General features: G+C 43.9%; 1 protein-coding gene across 15 annotated transcripts in view; it reads left to right on the top strand.

The window, feature by feature from the left end:
* The first annotated feature begins 1,893 nt into the window (after nt 1-1,893).
* Nucleotides 1,894-18,980, top strand: part of CDC42BPB (CDC42 binding protein kinase beta) — a 98,649-nt gene continuing 81,562 nt past the window's right edge. For 6 of the 15 annotated variants that reach the window (XM_055795929.1, XM_055795914.1, XM_055795902.1 and 3 more), the window contains exon 1: nt 1,896-2,431. In XM_055795929.1, coding sequence (XP_055651904.1) covers nt 2,254-2,431 — 178 coding nt within the window. In that variant the 5' untranslated portion in view covers nt 1,896-2,253. Of the gene's footprint in view, nt 2,432-18,980 lie in introns of all 15 variants that reach the window. The other 9 variants (XM_055795892.1, XM_055795849.1, XM_055795867.1 and 6 more) reach the window with 3 other exon arrangements.

The raw sequence follows: 18,980 nt of genomic DNA, 5'->3' as shown, positions 1-18,980 counted from the left end.
AAACTCTGTTCTCCCTAGCCATTACTCTGATCAACTGCCCAAAAATGAGTCTCCAAAGTGGTAATACGTGTAAAATGTTTAACTCCACTTTTACATAAAGCAACAGCACCAGAAAAGCAATTGGGATTATTAAAATGCTAAGGATCCTGCATATGAATATATCTGTGGTATTAAAACAGTTTGAGGTCAGGTGAAACAACTGTAACCAGGGAGGAACACTGAGAGAACAATGAAAACTTCCAGATACGCTGTGAACACATTTTTTCAAGAGGATGTTTGCAGAAGGAAGTACAAAGAGATAGAAGTCATTTAGGAAAACCAAAACAAATCAGATCTATATTTTAGTCCACTGTGGTTTTTCTTTGTTTTGAAATTACAGGCTCTCGGTTGAAAAGTATGATTCATGGGATCTTCTATCTACTTGCAGTTTTTAGAATTAACAGGTCCCAACAAGCCTGTACCTTCTTGATCCAGGTGGTAGGTCCAAATGCACAGCACAGTATTATTACGACCTGAATAGTTCTCAGATAGAACAGGTATTTGGTGTCAAAGAGATGTCTATCATCAGACATGCCCGAGGGGCAAGGGCTCCTAGAAACAAGTATTTCTGTACCAATCTGCTGGACCTCTATTGTGTTGGGAGCAACACTTTCTGCTATGCAATACTCGCATCTAGTTCCATCTGGTTATGCTCCTGACCCTTTGAAAAGGGCAGCTCCCTGCATGCAGCGTTGCTTGGGTTTGGCCTAGCCATTGTCCTGAAGGTGATGGTTGAGAATGCTCAGGTCTTTCGACAGTGTCATGTCTGACTGTAAAGGACCCCTGGCAACTGCAGCTACCGTGGTACAACCCCCACTCTAGCTCCAGCTCCTGGGGACAGGGGGTTTCCCAGCTGCATCAGAACTGCCTCTCTTTCCGGTGGGATGATTTCAGCACACAACACTTCATCTGTTCACCGGGGAGACAAGCAAGTAAAATGCATCCTTCCCAGTTCAGCTTTGCATCAGGACCTGACTGGCTGCATTCCTGGAGACTTAAAACTCCCATCTCAAGCTACTCAGCATCTTGCCTTAAGGTGATGCAGCCTCTACAGAGAGCAGTTCTCAGAATAAGCTGTAATCAAGAAAGAAAGAAAGAAAAAAAAAAGCACTGCATAAAGTTTGAGTGTCTTACACCCAGCTCCGCTCTCCAAGGAAGTGTGGGCAGCAGCTGTTAACATACAGGGCTCTTATTTGCCCAGGCGAGTTGCTGCTGCTGCTTTGAAATGAAGCCCTATCACCAGGTAGGTTTCAAAAGGCACAGAAAGCCACAGCTTCCAGATACCGTGTCCTGCCTCGGGGCCTTGCGAACCCCGCCAGCCCCGCGCCTGTGGTGGGAGCTCCACCGGGGCGAGTCCGGCCGCAGCGCAGGGAATCGGCAAGGGGAAGGCCCCGCTCCAGCCACGGCCCGGGAAACCTCCCAAGCCCCGCACCAGCGAAGGCCTGTGGGGACCACGGCAGCCTGCGGGGTCACCCCCGTTCCTCGAGGGAAGCCGCGGCCCGGGGTGGCGCAGGGCAGCCTGCCCGGCCTCCAGAGCACCGCGGCCCCTGCCTGGCTGGTGAGGAGGGGCCTGCTGCGCCCCCGCCGCCCTGCTGGGACGGCGCCGGCTGGGACACAGGGGCGCAGGCTGTGCCCCGCCGCCGGGAGGCGAAAGTGCGGATGGGAACGTGCGGCCGGCGCTGCCGCCGCCCCTCACACGCTCCGTGGCGAATCTGCCGCGGCGCTGCCGCGGTGCCCCCCCCCCCCCCCCCCCCCCTACGGCGCGGCGCGCGTCCCAATCTTCCTGCGCGGCTTCGCGCGGCCCTGCCCACGTCGCGCGGACGCTGCGTGGTGGGCGTGGCCGGGGGCCGCCGGGGCCGCTCCGTGGGACGCGCCGGGCCGCGCTTGCCGGGGCCGCCGCTGCCGTGGCGGAGGAGCGGGAGCAGCAGCGGGAGCAGCAGCGGGAGCAGCCCTTCCCCGCCGCCGGGGGGAGGCCAGAGCGGGGGTAGGGGGTGGCCGCGTCCGGCCCATGGACCGTCCGGGCCTGAGGCGGAGCCCGTGGAAAGAGCCGCTCGGCCCCGGCGCGGCCGCGAGGGGCGGGAGGCGGCGCGGGGCGCGGGCGGTGCGGCGCGGCTGAGCGCGGCGCCCCGGGCCTTTGCGCGCCGCCGTCAGCCGGCTTCGCCGCCGCCCGAGCGGCCCGGCCCTGCCCTGCCCTGCGCCCGCCGCCGCGGCACCATGTCGGCCAAGGTGCGGCTGAAGCGGCTGGAGCAGCTGGTGCTGGACGGGCCGCAGCGGCACGACAGCGTGCTCAGCGTGGAGACCCTGCTCGACCTCCTGGTCGGCGTCTACGCCGAGTGCAGCCGCGACTCGCCGCTCCGCCGCGACCGATACGTCTCCGACTTCCTCGAGTGGGGTGAGCCCGGCGGAGGGCGGGGGTGGCCCGCGGGGATCGGGGGTGGGTACGGGTAGCGGGAGGGGAGGGCGGCCCCCGCTGCCCTGATGCCCGGGCGAGGGGCGGCAGGCTGGCCCGGGGTGGCTGCCCGGCCCCGGGAGCGCGCTGCCCGCTGCCGACCTCGGCGGGGCCGGGCGGGGTGGGGAGACGCCGCCCCTGGATGCGGAGCCTCCCTGGGGAACACCCCCGCCGCCGGCCGGGCCTTGACCCCTGCAGGTCTCCTCCCAGCTCCCCTCGGCCCCCAGCGGGCCGTTTGGCAGCCGGCGGCAGGAGCAGCCCTGGAGTGTCCTTGGCCTGAAACCTGGCTCGGCTTAGCCCGAAACGTCAGGCTAATCCAGCCCTCCTCGGCGGGGTCCCACCGGGGAGGGGGAGCAGGCGGCTCCTGTGCCCGGCTCGGCGCTGTCGGAGGGGACCCACAGTTACCGCTCGTTCATCGCGCAGTCCTTGCGATGTGGGCATGCCCCCGAAGGACAGAGCCATTCCAGGCAGCCTTTATAACAGCTTTGTTTAATGGTGTCCCGCTGTTAAGCGGTCTGATAACGAGAAACCTCCGGTGGTCCGGGCGGTGCTGACAAAAGGCAGTGGGGATACCTGGGGTAACGCTTAGGATGAAAGTTTTCTGTCCAGTGTTGTTTAGCTCAGAGTATTGACTACGGGTATGTGGGTATTAGAGATCCTTCCCTGCTGCATGCCTAAGTGAATTTATGTTAAAACGGCCATGGTGGCTGACTGGTTTATTCAGCTGAGTAAGTTATGAATAATAATGTAAGACGAAGGTGACTTAACTTCTCTGAGGAATAAGAATTGGAGGAGAGGGAGGAGACATTGTTGCTCATGAGTATATTGTCCCGTTTATCAGCTGTTCCTGCATGTACAGTTAATTAGGCTTTTCAAGAGCCCTCAGAAAAACCAACAAAAAACCAACCCCACAACAAAACCAAAACAAAACCAAAAACAAAGGATTTCCTAAGGGACAAGGAGGGGCCCATTTACTTCAGTAAATGCAAATATGTGTCTTTAGCACTACATACAGACCAGAGCGCTAACATGTAGGGACAGCTGGTTCTCCTTAATTTCTGTGGGGACCACCACTCTTTGTCATACACTAACAAAGTAAGAGGATTCACTTCCTGGACTCTTCCATTGACGTCAGTAATGCGATTGCCAACTGAATAATTAACCACTTTATCACATCTGCCCTGCAAGGCTGCAGCCTGGGGAACATTGATTATTTGTTTTGTGGTGGGAGCTTTGTGCATCTTCAGCAGAGTGCAGTCTGGTTTTGTACTCCTGTTTTCAAGCTGATGGCTTGTAGGAGTGAGCACCTACAAACTGTTAAATGTGATAGATCAAGACTGTGACGGTACTTTGAGCACTGAAGTTGAAGAAAGGATTTGGGGCAGGCCAAAGAATGATACGCTTTTTCTATAGCACTGCTGGTGGTTGTGTCTTACTGATTGATCCCTGCGTTGTCATTTTGTGTGTGATGGAGGCAGATCATACAATTGTTTATAAAATCGCTTCCTTTAATTCTATTTATTGTGTTCACTGAATATGAAAAGGTTACTGACTTGATGAAAAGTATAGCTCGCAATAAAAACAGTGTGTAGTTCTTGCTGCAGTGTGGGATTACCCTAGTATAACAAAGTGCCTATTCAATAAATAATTGAAATGTATGTGAGCTACCATCTGGTGCTGCAGAGTAGGGATAAAAGTTTATAATCCAGGCCCTTGATGGTAAGGGGATGGGTCTAAATCTGGACTGCTGTATATTTGTGTTCCGTCAACAAGGAATACACTTAAAACCAATTACAGTTGATACTCTGTGTTCCTTCCATTCCTTCAAGCTGTTAAAAACAAATACATGCCACCAACAAGACACTTTTTATCTGTGTCCTAATGCCCTCACAGTAGGTTTCCACTGACAAGGAACTTGTTTCTGCCTCCAGCTAATAAGGAAAATACCATGCCAAACATGCTGATCTTCCTCATGTCATGATGTGCAGGCTTAATTACAGCCTGATTCTCTGTTAGAAGATATTCTGGATTGATGTGCACAAGTTTTGTGTGCTGCTGTGTGTCTGTAGAAGCGTGAGGGTGTAGTTAAATATTTGGGGTATACTTTGAAGATTGGTGTTTCTTTATCAACTGGAGACAGAAGGAATTTCCTTTTGACAAAATGGAGACATCGCTGACAATGGAAATAAGCTGCATAGGTATTAAGGTTAAATTAAGCTGAGCTATATAACAAGCATTTCTTTACTATTTTGGATTTAAAACTGGGTGTGAGGTATCATGCACATAAAATTCCCTTGAAATGATTCAGCATGGCTAATGGACTTGCTTGCAGTCTTAATTGCCAAGAGAAAATAGAGTTCAGGCATGGTAGTTGAGGCAGAGGGTTTTTTTCCTGGTTGTGGGGTGCAGAGGACATGCTGAGTTGTGTGGTGTAGCTGCTGGATGTGGGTATCTTTGCTCTCTGACAGCAGCATGATGTTGCTTGTATTCTGGAGCTGGTGATTGTTGGAGAGGGGAAGTGGGGAGTCCAGAAAATTAAGGCCCATGTTTATCCTGTGACACTTACGCCACCTTCTCCCTGTCTATAGAAGCCTTGCACCTCACCTGCAGAGGCTGGTGAGCCCCAGATGGTAGATCTCATTGCTTTTGTCCTATAAATCCTGCTGCTGCTTCCTGGCAGTCCTGCCACAGGCTTTTTTCTTCAAAATCCTCTTCCTATTTGTGAACCATAGAAGAGCGTAGGGTGTGGCCATTCGCCTTGAGGCAGCCTGTGGCTTCCATCGCTTTAGAAATGTTGTAAGACTGCCATTTTAACCTTGGCAATTGTAGCTTTCCCATGGTGAATGGAGCTTTCGGACAGACTGTATTGTTTCCCTATATTGGAAGTATAATACGCATATCTTTATGCTAAGTATCTTTGGAGAAGAGCTGCAAGTGAGGAGTTCAAAAGCCCTTTTCTTCTAGTTATTTTTATTTATAACTCCTGCTGAATAAAGTCTTGCCCAATTGGTTATCACTGTATTGCTTATATAATAGATATTGAAATAATGCTCAGTATTCTCAGTGGGAATCGAATCCAAGTCTGTTAGATAACAGACCCATGTCTACATGTTCAGAAAGAATTTCCCAAATCTGTGCTTAGTGTCTTTTAAACTGTTGCTACATCTGCTGCTCCTAGAGTGAGAAATTGTGAGGAATCTGAACAGTGAATCCTCTTCTAGTTGTACTTGCTCATTCCTCTGAAAGTCATCGGTGAAACTGGGCTGCTACAGCCCTTGTGTCTCTGAGGCCAACCTGCTTGACCATCTCTGCTCATCCTTCCAGTTGTCAGGAGAGCAGCCTAGCTGGCATCTGGGGAGGTGCTGGAACTCGACAGTCCTGGGTCCTAGAAAGCCTGTAAAGCAGTCTGCATGGCCCTGGGAGTCTCTGGAGGTACTGCCCTTGGTAAGGGTGACCTAGGCCACTAGTAAAGACTACCTAAAGCTATCAGCAAGCACAGAGGTGGCTGCATGGCCTTCAGACTTTTCCGATGGATTGTGGTGCACACCAGTGCTTGGGTGCTGCGGGGTGGTATTTTTTGTGCACTGCAGAGGGACCTCCTAAGAGACTTTTCCTGCAAAAAATATATGCTGTCCTTTGTTTCATGTGACGAGAAGTACCGGAGTGCTGGAGCAGCATGGCTGCAGCTCAGGTGTCCATGCATCACTTGTCCTTTGGCTTTCTGGTACAGCATGTTCCTCCCTGTGGAGCCTCTTGTTCCATCATACTGAGGGACCTGAATCTTTCATAACACTGTGCTAGTGTGGCTGCTTGCAGGGCACCTTGCTGGCTGGCATCACGTTCGTGCGTGTCTGACATCACCTTGTTTTTCAGGAGTTATTTTACTTGGCTGTGGCTGGTGCTTACTGCCCCTTACTTCCAGTCAGCAGGGACTGGCACAACTGGCTGCTCCATTTTTGAAGAGCTACTTGGCAGAGTTTGCAGCCAGTAGGCAAGCGTGTTCAGAGAAGAGTCTAACAGGAATGGGCCTTATTTGTATTCAGAATGCTCTTGGTGTTGCATAGACCCTCTTGCTCCAGCCTTTGTTTCCTCTGACCCTGTTTTGTACTGCTGGCACGCTACAGAGGGCAAGATGGCACATGTCCCCACATAGTTCGTTCAGTGTTGTCTCGCCCCTGGACTGTGTACTGGCTAGTCCTCTCTGTAAGAACACCCAAACCCAATGTCAGAGTAGTTTAAACTGATCTAAAATGTGGTTTGGATTTTTATTTGTTGTATTTGTTTTTTGTTGAAGCAGGTGCACTGGCTATTTCTCTTGTGTTATGAGCTGTCTGTTTGAATGCTGACTTACCTTCTGCGTTCTCAGTTTGTGCAAGGTCTGTTACCCAGCTAGACTGATGTTCTGCTTTTGGATGGTGCTAGTGCGGGTTTTTTTGTTTGGGTGTTTGGTTTTTGTTTTTCCTGAGAGGAAATTAAGGGGGCTGAAGCTGTGGGGAAAAGAAAGAAGATTGCAGATGATTAGTGTGAGTAGGCCAGCTGAGCATCTGTGGCTGAGCCCTTGAAGACAGTCTGGCATAATTGGCAGCGGGTGCTGGTGTAGTAACAGCAATATATTCCCAGTCTGGGCTAGAGGAGGGAAAATGCAGAGCGCTCAAAGTAACCTCTCTAGCCTAGCCTCAGGCTGCCACTTTAGGGTATATATCTGTTAGACCTGAAGCTGGACCGTAGGTAGAAAAATCATGTGCAGAAAGTTCACCAAAAAGAGTTGCTGTTGTGCTGGTGCAGTGACTCACAACTTTGGGTTGCTGTCAGGACTAGTGTTTCAAGTTTGGATCTTGCTTTTGGGGGGGCTCTGTGAACTTTGGAAGTCTGCTCCCAGGCCTACGTTCTCCTCCTTCCAGCTCTGCTTAAAGAGGCACCTTAACCTTCCAAATAATAATAAAAAAATCTAATGAGGGAAGGGAGAACCTTACAGGGTCACCTTTCTGTCAGAAGAGTGTAGAGCCTGTTCTCTCAGCTTGAAAGCAGTTGTATTCAGAAGTGTAGATGTGGACTTGAGAAAAGGTCTTCCCAGCCTGCATTACAGCATCTTCAAAACTAGCTGCAGGGTAGACCTTGTCCTCTGGCTGCCACAGGCGCTGATGTACTAGAAAAAGTGTGGGGAGAGGGTGGGAACATGGTGTGTGGCTGAGTGTGCTGTTAGTGTAGGAGGAAGATACTATCCTTCGGTATTTTTGAGATGACCTTAGAGCTGTCAGACTTTGAGGGTTGCTTATGAGGATCTTTTCTTTGGCCTTTTTGGGTTACGCCAGGAAAAACTGTCACTTGATAACATGTCCTATCTCTTGGCTTGAGGGCTTAAATTCCTCTCTTCTTTCCCTTTAGCACTCCTCCCCCTTTCCCTGCTTGCAGAAGTACACATAGAAAGCCAGGAAGGGACCTCAGGCTCTGCTAGCTTGTGTAATATCCTCCTCTGTGTAGGCAAAAGCAGTGCAGTGAGCGATAAGCCCACTGGGCGCATGAGTGAAGTGAGTGTGGTTGGATAATGAAGACAACTGATAAACAAGAAAACTGAATTTCAGACACTGGCCAAAGTTCCTCTACTTCCATCCTCTACCCACCAAAGCCTGTTACGAGCCTTTACAACTCTGATACAAGAGCTAGCAGTAGGATGGGGATGAGGGCCCACTGGAGCAGGGTGAAGCTACAGGTGCCTTGCAGAAGTTCTGGAAAGGCCAGTGGTGGTGGTGGCCACACGTTCTTTGTGCACAGTGCGGTGTTGATGCAGCTGAAACCCTCTCCTACTCCCTGAATGCTTTCTGGTGGTCGGACATGGGGCACTGTAGCTCGGATCATCTTTGCTAATGAAGTCTGATGGTCATCTGGCGGAAGAGTGTGAGCATGGCTGCCGAATCCCAGTTTCCTGCATTCTATGCTTTGAGTAAACTGGTTTTGTCCTTTTGAAAAATGCATGTTAGGATTAATTCATGCTGAACTAGCCCAAGCTGCCACGTTAGCTTTGAATGCATTGTAGTCAGGGCTAGTGATCTGAAGGCATGAGGTTCAAAGCCTGCTGCGGTAGGTATGATGGAGCCTTTACAGTACATCTGTTCTCTAATCTGTTATTTTTAGAGTGAGGCGATACTTTTTAATGACTTTCTGTAAGACTGTGCTGTGAAGCATCGGCACTGAATGCTGCAGTCATGTTTTGACAGTGGGAAAGCATTGTGGTCTGGAGGATGAGAGATACATTGTCATGTGCTGTTAAGATCACAGGCATCTTGGGTGAAGCTTGTCTTTTGTCCCACAGAAGGAAGTCAGTATTGCTTTTCTTCTGTGGATGAAGTTGCTAATAAATAGCAACAGTCTTTAGTGAGGGCTTGAGGAGTTATGTGGTATGTTAAAGGCTGTGACCTATATTTTTTATTTTAATTCTGTTTAGAAATGAAAACTCAGAAAGGGGTAAATAAGTCATTGATAGTTTTGTCTTATAGAAAAAAATGCGTGCAGGTAGTGGTTTCTCACTCATGGTACATGATAAAAGTATAGAATGCAGAAGTGAAGTTTTATAAGCATCCGTAAATTTAACATTTTTTTCTGACTTTCCTGTAGAAATCTAAATTATTTTCATATTGCTTTTTTATAGGTAATATTAAGATGTAACATTTTGCAAAAGATAATTTATGTCCTTAAAACTTCCCTGGTTTGGCAAAGTTATGTATTAGCAGTGGAAATGGCTTGTATGTCAGTTTAGTCAGCAGATTCAGTGCAATGAACTTTTTTATCAAATGAAGTTGAACTAACCTTTTTTTTTGCAAATAATTCACATGTGGGAGTGAGTCAGTTTCTTCTACACCTACTGGAAACAAATGATTTTAACTGTGTGAGTCAGAACTGAAGAGACTTGTTTCATCAGCTTTTTTTAGCAAGTTGCTTTTACTTTATGGTTATATATTAATTGTTTTGGGTTTAGTAATGTAGGTCTATAGTTGAGGTTAGTTGGGAATGTTAAACTACTACAGATTCTTCAAGTTTATGAAATTTACATTTTATCTGTTGCTTGTAATTTGAAGCAGTTAATGTAAGCTGTTTTTAGATGGGTATTACAAAAAGGGAGAATTATGGTACTCACCTAAACAATTGTGCCATTATCTGAGCCATTAACAGAATATAGTGCCTAGGATTAGGAAAAATTTTATGGGTTCATCTTTTTCATTACCCATGTCTGAAAAGTGAATAAGATGATGGACTACAAGCAAATCTATTTAGAAAAACAGAAGGGACTTGTTAAAGCTTTTTGCTGTATTTTTGCCTTTGATAATGCTTTAAACAGAGTTGAGATTCATTTTCTAAGCCTTTCATAAGGTACACTTGAGAATTCCAATATATTCTTGATGTAGTTACCAAAGAGCTTGAAGCTCTAAGCTTGTTGATTGGTTGGTTCATTTATGTTAAGAAAAGGGACTTAATTTTAAAAAGCTTTTCGAGGTCTAAGAATTTCTAAGTACATTTGGTCTGTGCTTCAACATGATCTGTTCATTTTAGCTGTCTCCTAATACTAAAATATTCTCCTCTGTTTTTCTCATTAGCATATGCAGATTGCCAGAATGCAAGCCTTCATTTATAAAGATCTTTGTTCGCTATAATGAATGTAGCTTTCTTGTATAGGAAACTACATGCTGTTTTCTTAAGCCCTGATTTTGCATAGACCTCAGTAATCATGTCTGTAGATATACTTAGAGCGCATTCAGATTAAGTGTGTGCATCCGTCATTGCCAGCTGAGGCCTTAGGCATCCTGAAGTGCCTGAGATCTTAATTTCTGTCATTCATGTCATCAGGGTCTTAACGCTAAAACATGTTATTACTTAACGATGGCCTAAAGCTTCAAATGTGACTAGTACCTCTGGATGCCCAACCCGAGACCTCTGTAAAGGAGTCTGAGTTTTTGAAAACGGTGGGGATGTCTTCACCAAGTATTGAATTGTTGGAAATGTATGGAGTTTATTAATCAGGTGTGCATTAATGAAGGCTGAGATAAAGTACTTGATTTGCTTAAGTGCAGTGCCATTGAGGGCTGAATATGTATAGCTGCCTTTCCCAAAAAGGCCAAGGAGAGGAAAGATCAGAAGCAGCATCAATTCCAGATATATCCCTAATTCTTTTCACCATTTATAATTGTTCTCCAACATAAATGTAAACGATAACTGCTTTGTGAAGTCCTGCTTGAAATGTGTTTATGCCAGTTTAGCGAGATGTGCATGTTTAGGATTTTAGAAAAGTCTATACAAAATTCTGTCTGGACTTTTAATTCTGCTTAAACGTGAGTTAGATTGTTCTAATTTTCATTTAAAAATTCAGTGAATGATGAAGTAGTAAGTAAGATGAAACCAGTTTTAAACTCACTTAAGTACATATGTGGAAGTCAGTCTTAAAGGAGCATTGGAACTATTCTGGCAATATTGTACTTTTATTTGGGACTGTGTAGTTCGTGGGATGTGGATTCACTCTTTTTATAGGTGGTGTAACTTCACCCAGAATATAGCAACCACTATAGAAGTATGGAGGTTTTTTAGTGCATTGATTGCCCTACTAGTAGTGGTCCCTTAGCCTAAGAACTAAACTGTATGCTTCTTCTGGATAGATGAGACTTAATGAAAAGCTTTGGGTCACTAGAAATTCTCCAAAGGTACATAAAAAATAGATCATGCCCTACCTAAATTGGTTTAAACCCTGTAGTACTGGAAAAAAAGACAACAAAACCTCTCTCCCAGCAAAGAACCCTTTTTTTTTAAACATTGAGAACTTGAATCCCTTCTAGAGTTGTGCTAAGTGGGCTGTGAACCTGGAGAAGAGTAGCAAATGTATTTTTTTTTTCTGTGACTAGTTATACCCGAGTAAGAGGTTTGCATTGAAAAATTTCAGTTAAGGAATTTGGTTTCCGTTATGCAGTCTGTTATGATTTGCACTGCACCTGAATGAAATGGAAACGTAATTATCTGTCCACATTTTCTTTCTTTTTAGTTTATATGTTCTTTAAGGCAAGGAGGGATCTCACTGCACACTGGCTATCCGTGGGTCCTTTTTGGAATGGCTTTGTTGCCCTGTGACCCTCTCAAGTTACTTGCTTAAAAGGGGGAAACCACGTTTTTGTGATTCAGAACCTTACTTTATAGGACTTACTACAGGAGGCTGGGAGAAGAAAATTTTTGTGTACAAATGACTAAAAGTGATCTAAAGGTCCTAATGGAATAACTGGTAGCTGGTAACTGCTAGGTCTTGGGTTATAAATGCAGAGTGAAGGCCGGAGTGTGTGCTGTTTAATCTTTTTGCCTTTTATGGGTAATGTGGTATTTTTCCTAAACTCACACCACTTCATCTTTCAGAGCAGATTTTCTGAGAAGCTGCAGATGAGTTAGCCTGTTGTGTCACAGGGAAGAAGCACATTTTCCTTCCAGACTAGCTTTAACTATTTGTAGCAAAATGCCTGAAGTCTTGTGGCATGGCATCGCTGCACAGAGGAATTAACTTTGCGTTAACTTACTCTATTGTGTAACTGAAGATTTCCATTTCCTACAAGTTCAGCCTTTAGTTTCCTGGACAGTTAATGTTTAAGTTGGGAATAATGACAGTATCAAACAGCTCTTTTTAAACTGTGGTTCTGCTGGCCTGGTACTCCAGATAACATAGTAAGGACAGCATACAGAGGGGATACTTAACTGTAGGCTATATCATTCCCACAGACTGTCTTTATCTTACCATTAGAGGTATTTACTGGTTATTAAGGCAACTGGGCTTAACTGAGTGGTTATCGCTCGTTATTGTTATGTTACTGTATTGTTATGTATGTTATTATGGGCCAGCGGGGTTTTACTGGCTGGGGTGTAGTGCTGTACCAACAGGGCTATACTTGACCCAGGCAGGCAAGACCCAGGCAGATCTGCGCCCTTGGTGAGAAATAATCCTTGTGCATCCTGAAGTTGACTGTGTCTGATGTGAATTGTAAAGATGAAAGACCCAACACTTTTTGAGAAGGAGGGAAGGGGGGGATTTTTCATTTTAAAAGAAGTTCGGTGACGGAGAAGCTTTTACTGCTCTTAGGAAAAGGCTTTGCAGTAATTATCCTCAACATTAAAGGTATTGCATGCGTTTGGGTGGCTCAAACCAGGAGCAGAAGTGCCCTGGTTGATTTTGACGGTATCAGAGCTACAGGTTATAAGTTATAAGCTTCCTGTTCTTGTGGGTAGTATTAAACATCATAAAGGTTTTGTTTAATGTTTCAGGTGAGGGTGGGGATAGTAGAGATTACATTCTATACTTTACCTTTTCCATACCAGCATTATATTTCCTTCACACTGTAAAACCTCATGAAGTTTGACATGACAAGTGCCAAATCTTGCACTGTGGAGCTGTAAACGTTGGGGAATGGCCATCTAGAAAGCAGCCTTGCAGAAAAAATTTGGGGATCCTGGTAGACAATTAGTTGAAAAATTCAGTAGTGCCTCATTGTAGAAATGGAAGCTGCCTGTGTGCTGAACTGCATCAGCAAGAGTGTAGTCAGTAGGTTGAGGGAAGTGGTTATTCTGCTCTTTACAGTACTTGTGAGGCCATTTCTGGAGTACTGTGTCCAGTTCTGGGCTTCCCAGTACAGAAAGAACAGCAGGAATCTGAAGTGAGTCCAGCAGAGAACCACTGATGTGGTTGGAGGCCTGAAGCACCTGAAGTGCAAGAAGAGCCCGAGATACCTGGGTTTGGTGAGCCTGGAGAAGGGGAATTGGTCATGATCCTGAACCGCAGGACGTGTGGTTACGGAGAACACAGAGGTGGACTGTTCTCAGATGCAGTGTCAAGAAGGAGAGGCAATGGACACAGGCGTAGCAAGGAGAAATCTGACTGTGTACGGGGGGAAAAACAATTTTCCTCCTGAGGGTGGTCGGCACTGGAAGAGGCACCCAGAGGGGTGATAGTCCCAGCAGATAAACCTCAGCTTGACAAGGCCTTGAGCAACCTGATTGAACTTTAATGTTATCTCAGCTTTGAGTAGGAGGTTGGACTCTGATCTCTAGAGGTCTCTTCCAACCTAAAATTGTTCTGTGGTTATATATTTTTTTCTTTTTTTTCCCCCCGTGTTAGGAAATTTATGTAACATCCTAGATGCTTTAATAGAAAACAGTTGTTCTTGATAGATACTTCTCAGAATGAAAAGAAATACGTGAAACAGAATCTTCTTACTGTTGCAGATAAAGTAGTTGACACAACTTGTGTAAATTTACTATTCGGTTTTTGGTAATTTTAGGTGTTTAGCCTGATTGGTTGGCATTTTACCATGTAGTCTGAACATGAGCATTGACAAGCTTTTAACTAAATTTTAGGCTTGTAAATGATTGGAAGCTAAATTTTGTTCATGTTGTTCTATGTGTTTTAATAAAAGCACCAGTTTCCTTGTTCCTGGAAGAGAATTGCCGAAACAGGTTTCAAGAACTTTGCACCTATGTTTTATGTCTAGTGCTTTTTCCCAAGTGTTGGCTTCCTTATGTGTAGTTGTTAGCCTTGATAGCAGTTGAAGTATTTTAAAGCTTCGTTTCATGGAGCTGTCAGAAGAGCCTGCAATCCCTGCATGACTGCCAGCCTGAATCATCCTTTATGATAAATACAGGTTTAGCTGTTCTGCTAGATATGTTCTCATATCACAAAGGGATCTCTATCTAGTAGAGTTCCTAATGTCCTTACATATGACATTATAAGGAGTCTGACTAAGCAGTTGCTAACATCAGGGTGAAGCAGTCTTCATCATAGTTGTAAAGATCTAACGGGAGATATTTGCCAGTGTTTGGTTTCCTCTGACTTAGATGAAGTCAGACTTGCAACATGGTTTTAAAGCTGATACTCTTTCTTGATAGTGCACTTAGCTAACCAAAACAAATCACATTGATATATAGAAAATAGCACGGGAAGTGATATTAATGATGAGGATAACAACATACAAATGGAACAAAACCCAAGAACTGAATCCTTTATTAGTGGTGTGTTGTGATTATTAATAGAGTATCCGAAGTGACACTTGGCTTTCCAAACAATCAATTTATATCTGTGTTTTTGAGTATGTTGCTGGCAGCAAACTTCTGGGAAAATAAGATTTTTCAAAATTCTCGTGATTCCTAAATGCCTGTAAGTCTGGTAGACATCCTTGCCAGAGAACATATGTTGTGAAGGCATTAACTGACAGTACTATACCATGTAATGGTCCATTATCCTTCTAGGGCAAGGACTGTGTATGTAAGCTGTTTATAACGTGTGTTAATTTTTCAGGGGAAACTTTGTTCAAAGTGTTGTATAGTTGTTTCAGATGCTGTGGTTGTAAGCTATCAGCTATGTTAGCAGTTGATGTATGGAAGTTGTTCACACTGTGTTCTGGTTGCAGTGTACTGCAGTGTATTGCTTCTGTCTCGGGAGGTACCTTGGGGGAAAAAGCAGAGAGTGAAGTAATGGCAATAACTTCTTTTTTGGACTGAGTCTTGCTGCCTAAAACTACTGAGAAATATCATTCTCTTCCTCTCATGCCCTTAATTTCCTCTTTTGTTTCATTGTTCAGACTTTTTACTTCTTATTTCCTATTTGTATTTAGAGAAGACACTTTGCAGTGATGTCTTTAAAACAGCAGTGTGCGCTTGTACATGCATTGCTGCAATGATCTTTTGCGTCAGGGGCTGTAATATGTCATTGTGCACATTGGTAATAATAGCTCTTACTTCAAGTATATGCTTGATAGCTACAGAATAAAGAATACAGACATTACTGGAAAATATGCTCCAGTAATTTACCTTCAAAGCTCTGTGGGAAGCTCTGAAATGGGTGACAGCTGGTGAAAGATAATGGATTATCTTTCTGCAAGAGAGAAGCATGGGCAAGACCTACTTCTTACTTCAATCTCCTTGCCCTTGTCTCTCCCTCCCCCCTCATGTTCCATATAACATTTAAGAACCTAGCCTTTCCATTTTCTGAGTGACTTAGGTGGAGACTGTTACTTATCACTTTTGTGATTTTATAAAAATATATATTGGCAAGGAAATAAATATAGCTGTGCATAACAATTTGTGGAAGAGGAAATCAACACTGTCTACTTGTAATCTTTTAACACTTGTCCAGAAATAGATTGTTCAAGAGTCATAGTACTTGAACTAAAATTTGCAGTAATGGAATAAAAACTAAGCAGGTACTTGAATTAGAAAGGACTGGGAAAAGCATCACTTGAGGTCCTAAATATTGATCAATATACTATGAACAGTGCTCAGGCCAGAAGATGTCTTTACCTGGTACTTCCAGAAGCGATAGCCTGTACTTTAAGGAAAACTGTTAAGTTGAGCTAATGTACTGAAATGGTTGTTAAATGAGATTTTGAAGGAGAGAGGTGGATCTGACGATACTCAAAGAAAAAAGTCTTTCTTCTATGATAACTGACTGGACTTTTGGGGGTTTTGATAATTTAAATTATGTTCATGTAAGAAAGATGAGACTCCAAACTGACTTCTTGGTTCTTTGAAAATGTAGTTCTTATAGAATGGTTCTTCAGAAAAGGACAACTTCTTAAATTTTGGATAACATAATACAGTTGTAAACACTTCTGGCTTCTTTCTTTCCTTTAAAATACAGTTGAACAGTGACTCAGGGTGAACTTTTGCCAGTAACTGCACAAACTACTCTGCTACTGTAGAATTTCTTAAAATAATAAGATATATTTTTGTTCCTATGTAAGAGTAACAGTCTGAGCACCATAATAGAAATTGTGACAAAGTCACACTTGCTGCTTATGCAGATAATATGGTGAAATAGTTCAATACATAGCTGTTCCTGATACTTCTTTTTAAAGGTTTTGTGGACTTAGATTTTTACTTTTTTAAAATGATGCTGCTATGAATTTGGTTTTAAAACTCAATTTATACAGGAAACGAGTTAAACTTCAAGAAGTTGTGACAGAAGAGAAATTTCGTGGCTGGTAGGGCATAAACATTAGGACGGTTGCCAGAATAGTTCAAGGCTTAAACTCCTTTACATAAGATTTGCACAACAAAAATGCAAGCTTTATAACCACAGCTGCCGTTCCCCTCGATGCTGCGTGGTATCCCTGTCTTGGAGACCATTGTCGCAGACTTGTGTGTGTACCTGCCCATAAGAACCAGATCGAAGCTTGCATGTTACTTCAAAGGCTGTGAAACTACTGAGAGATTAAAAACACTTTTTGGTAATATTCATGTCCTTGCTGGATTCACAGTGGCAACCCAGTGATGGAGCAATGTGTTACTAAACAAGTGGTCCTTAGCACCTGTTTCATGTAGATTAAAAAAACCAGTGACGTAAGTGGCATAAATGTCAAGAACTGTAGGAGATGAAAAAGGAAAAAAATTAAAGTTTACATTTCTTCCAGACTTTTCCATTAGAAAATTTCAAAGTAGTTTATGGAACAAAAGGATTACATAGCCTCAGCTCCACAATACTAGGATCAAAAATGAAACTAGTGTGTCTGAACTACAGTATCAAGGATGAAGAGTTTGAGTCTTTAGAAGATTGTGGTTTGGGACTGAATGTTTTTTTAAAATGAGTCAATGCAAGTGGAAAAATATTACTTAAGAGCTAAAACAATCACTGAATGGGCAAAGAAGCTAAGGTTTACTTAGATGATACCAGAGATAAATTAGTAAAGGAAAATATTAAATTCTATGTGGAAAAAGAGAAGGGAATGGGGGGGTATAGCTAAAATGATGTATAAGGAAGTAGAAAGGCAACGATTTAGCTTTTCTCTGTGTAAATAGTTGACTCAGTGTCTGTATTAGCGTGCAGTTATGTTGCAACAGATTAAAGTATTTTGAAGATTGGCAGAAATTCCTTGTTCTGCTGCTTGTGCTCTCATCTTCTGCTTGTGGCCTCCTTAGAGGCCATGTACTGTGTCAGAAGATTTCTGGAATGAAGTTAATGCATCTTCACTGGTTCCTACTCTGGAATGGGAAAGTTGTAAAAGTATATCTGCACTGGAAGGCTTTTCCAGCTGCATCTGTACTGGCATGCAGGTGCTCACCCTGGTGTTACACTGGAGCATCCAGATAGTTGGTTGTTATTTTCAAGTATGAGTAAAGGAAAAGGTTGGGAGCCAACAGAATGGAGCCTGAGGTATAGATGAAGATTTGAGATTGCCAGCCTACTACAAGCTTGTTCTGAGTGTCCTGGTACTTGATTTTCTGTTTTGAAATCAACACAGCTGTCATGATGGGCTGTAAATGAGGAAAGAAAATGAATCCTCTGCTTAAACGTATGGAAATAAATCTTAGGGTGAAAGGATTATGGTTGTAGTGCTTATTAAACGAAGATGGCGTGTGTATAATCTTACTCTTAAATTAAAGAGGAGTGTACAAAACTGAAAAATTGTGTTTCAAAAAAACAAGCTTAAAAGCAGAACATTCTATCTGATACTGCATCTGATATAAAAACTTGTTGGGATGTTCCTCATTTGATATGCAACCCTTGAAAATGTGAGATGTAAAGGTACAACGTGGTATTTACAACTGTGAGTGTAATGATTGAAATACTTCTCATATTTTATTGGCACTAATTTTAGTATTGGCTAAGGATGATGAACAGATTTTTGTTTCCTGCTGGCTTTAAGCATACGCAAGAAAGAAGGAGAAGCTGGAAGCCAGGGAGCTTGGGCTGCTGCAGATCACGCTGGGGCGTGCAGTAATGGGAGGTATGTTCTGGTTTGGAATGGTAGTGTGGAAGATAGAAGCTTCCAGGAGCCTGCAAGTGGTTTGGGAATGCCTAGAAGCATGTCTGTTGAACAGTGTGTCATGTGGGCTGGGAGCTTGTTGTCTAAAATCATGAGCTAGAAACTGGATTTAAGAATTTCTGAAAGATATCATGGCAAAGATGTTAGGAAAAGGTGGGCTAAAAATACTAAACAAAAGCAAAAGCAGAAGTGTGTTCTTTGATACACAAAATACTGAGATAAAACGAAATAACTTATTCAGTGTGTGTTATACATAAATCAGCAAAAAGTTGGATAAGAAAGGGTGGCAAAAATGCAGAAAGAGGGAAGAGAAGAAGGAAGAGCTCCATCCCGACTGTACTAGAGCAAGCTGAATTTATAATGCTTGGAGACGTGGAAAGGTCTCTAGGAAAAGGCATGGTGTTCTGTTTTTAGATTCGTGTTCTGTATGCTTTGCATATACATGAGATGTTATCTTTAGTCATGCTCTAAATCAGTTGGATTTTTAAAAATTCACTCTTAACTGTTCCAGGATTTGACTTCCCTAAGGATGACTATTTGATTTAAAGGACAGTTGAAAAATTTGAACATACATAAACTGTGATGTGCCTAATATTTCAAGTTCTCGTTAATCCAAAATGTTTCTTTCAGGGTTATTTAATGTGTATTAAAAAAAATACCCTTCTGCCAACAAGGTTTAGATGGATTTTTATTCTTATTTAATAGCAAGTGTTATGGTC

The sequence above is a fragment of the Falco peregrinus genome, chromosome 1 (assembly GCF_023634155.1).
Source record: "Falco peregrinus isolate bFalPer1 chromosome 1, bFalPer1.pri, whole genome shotgun sequence".
Lineage (NCBI taxonomy): Eukaryota > Metazoa > Chordata > Aves > Falconiformes > Falconidae > Falco > Falco peregrinus.
This window is presented reverse-complemented; position numbering and strand designations above follow the sequence as displayed.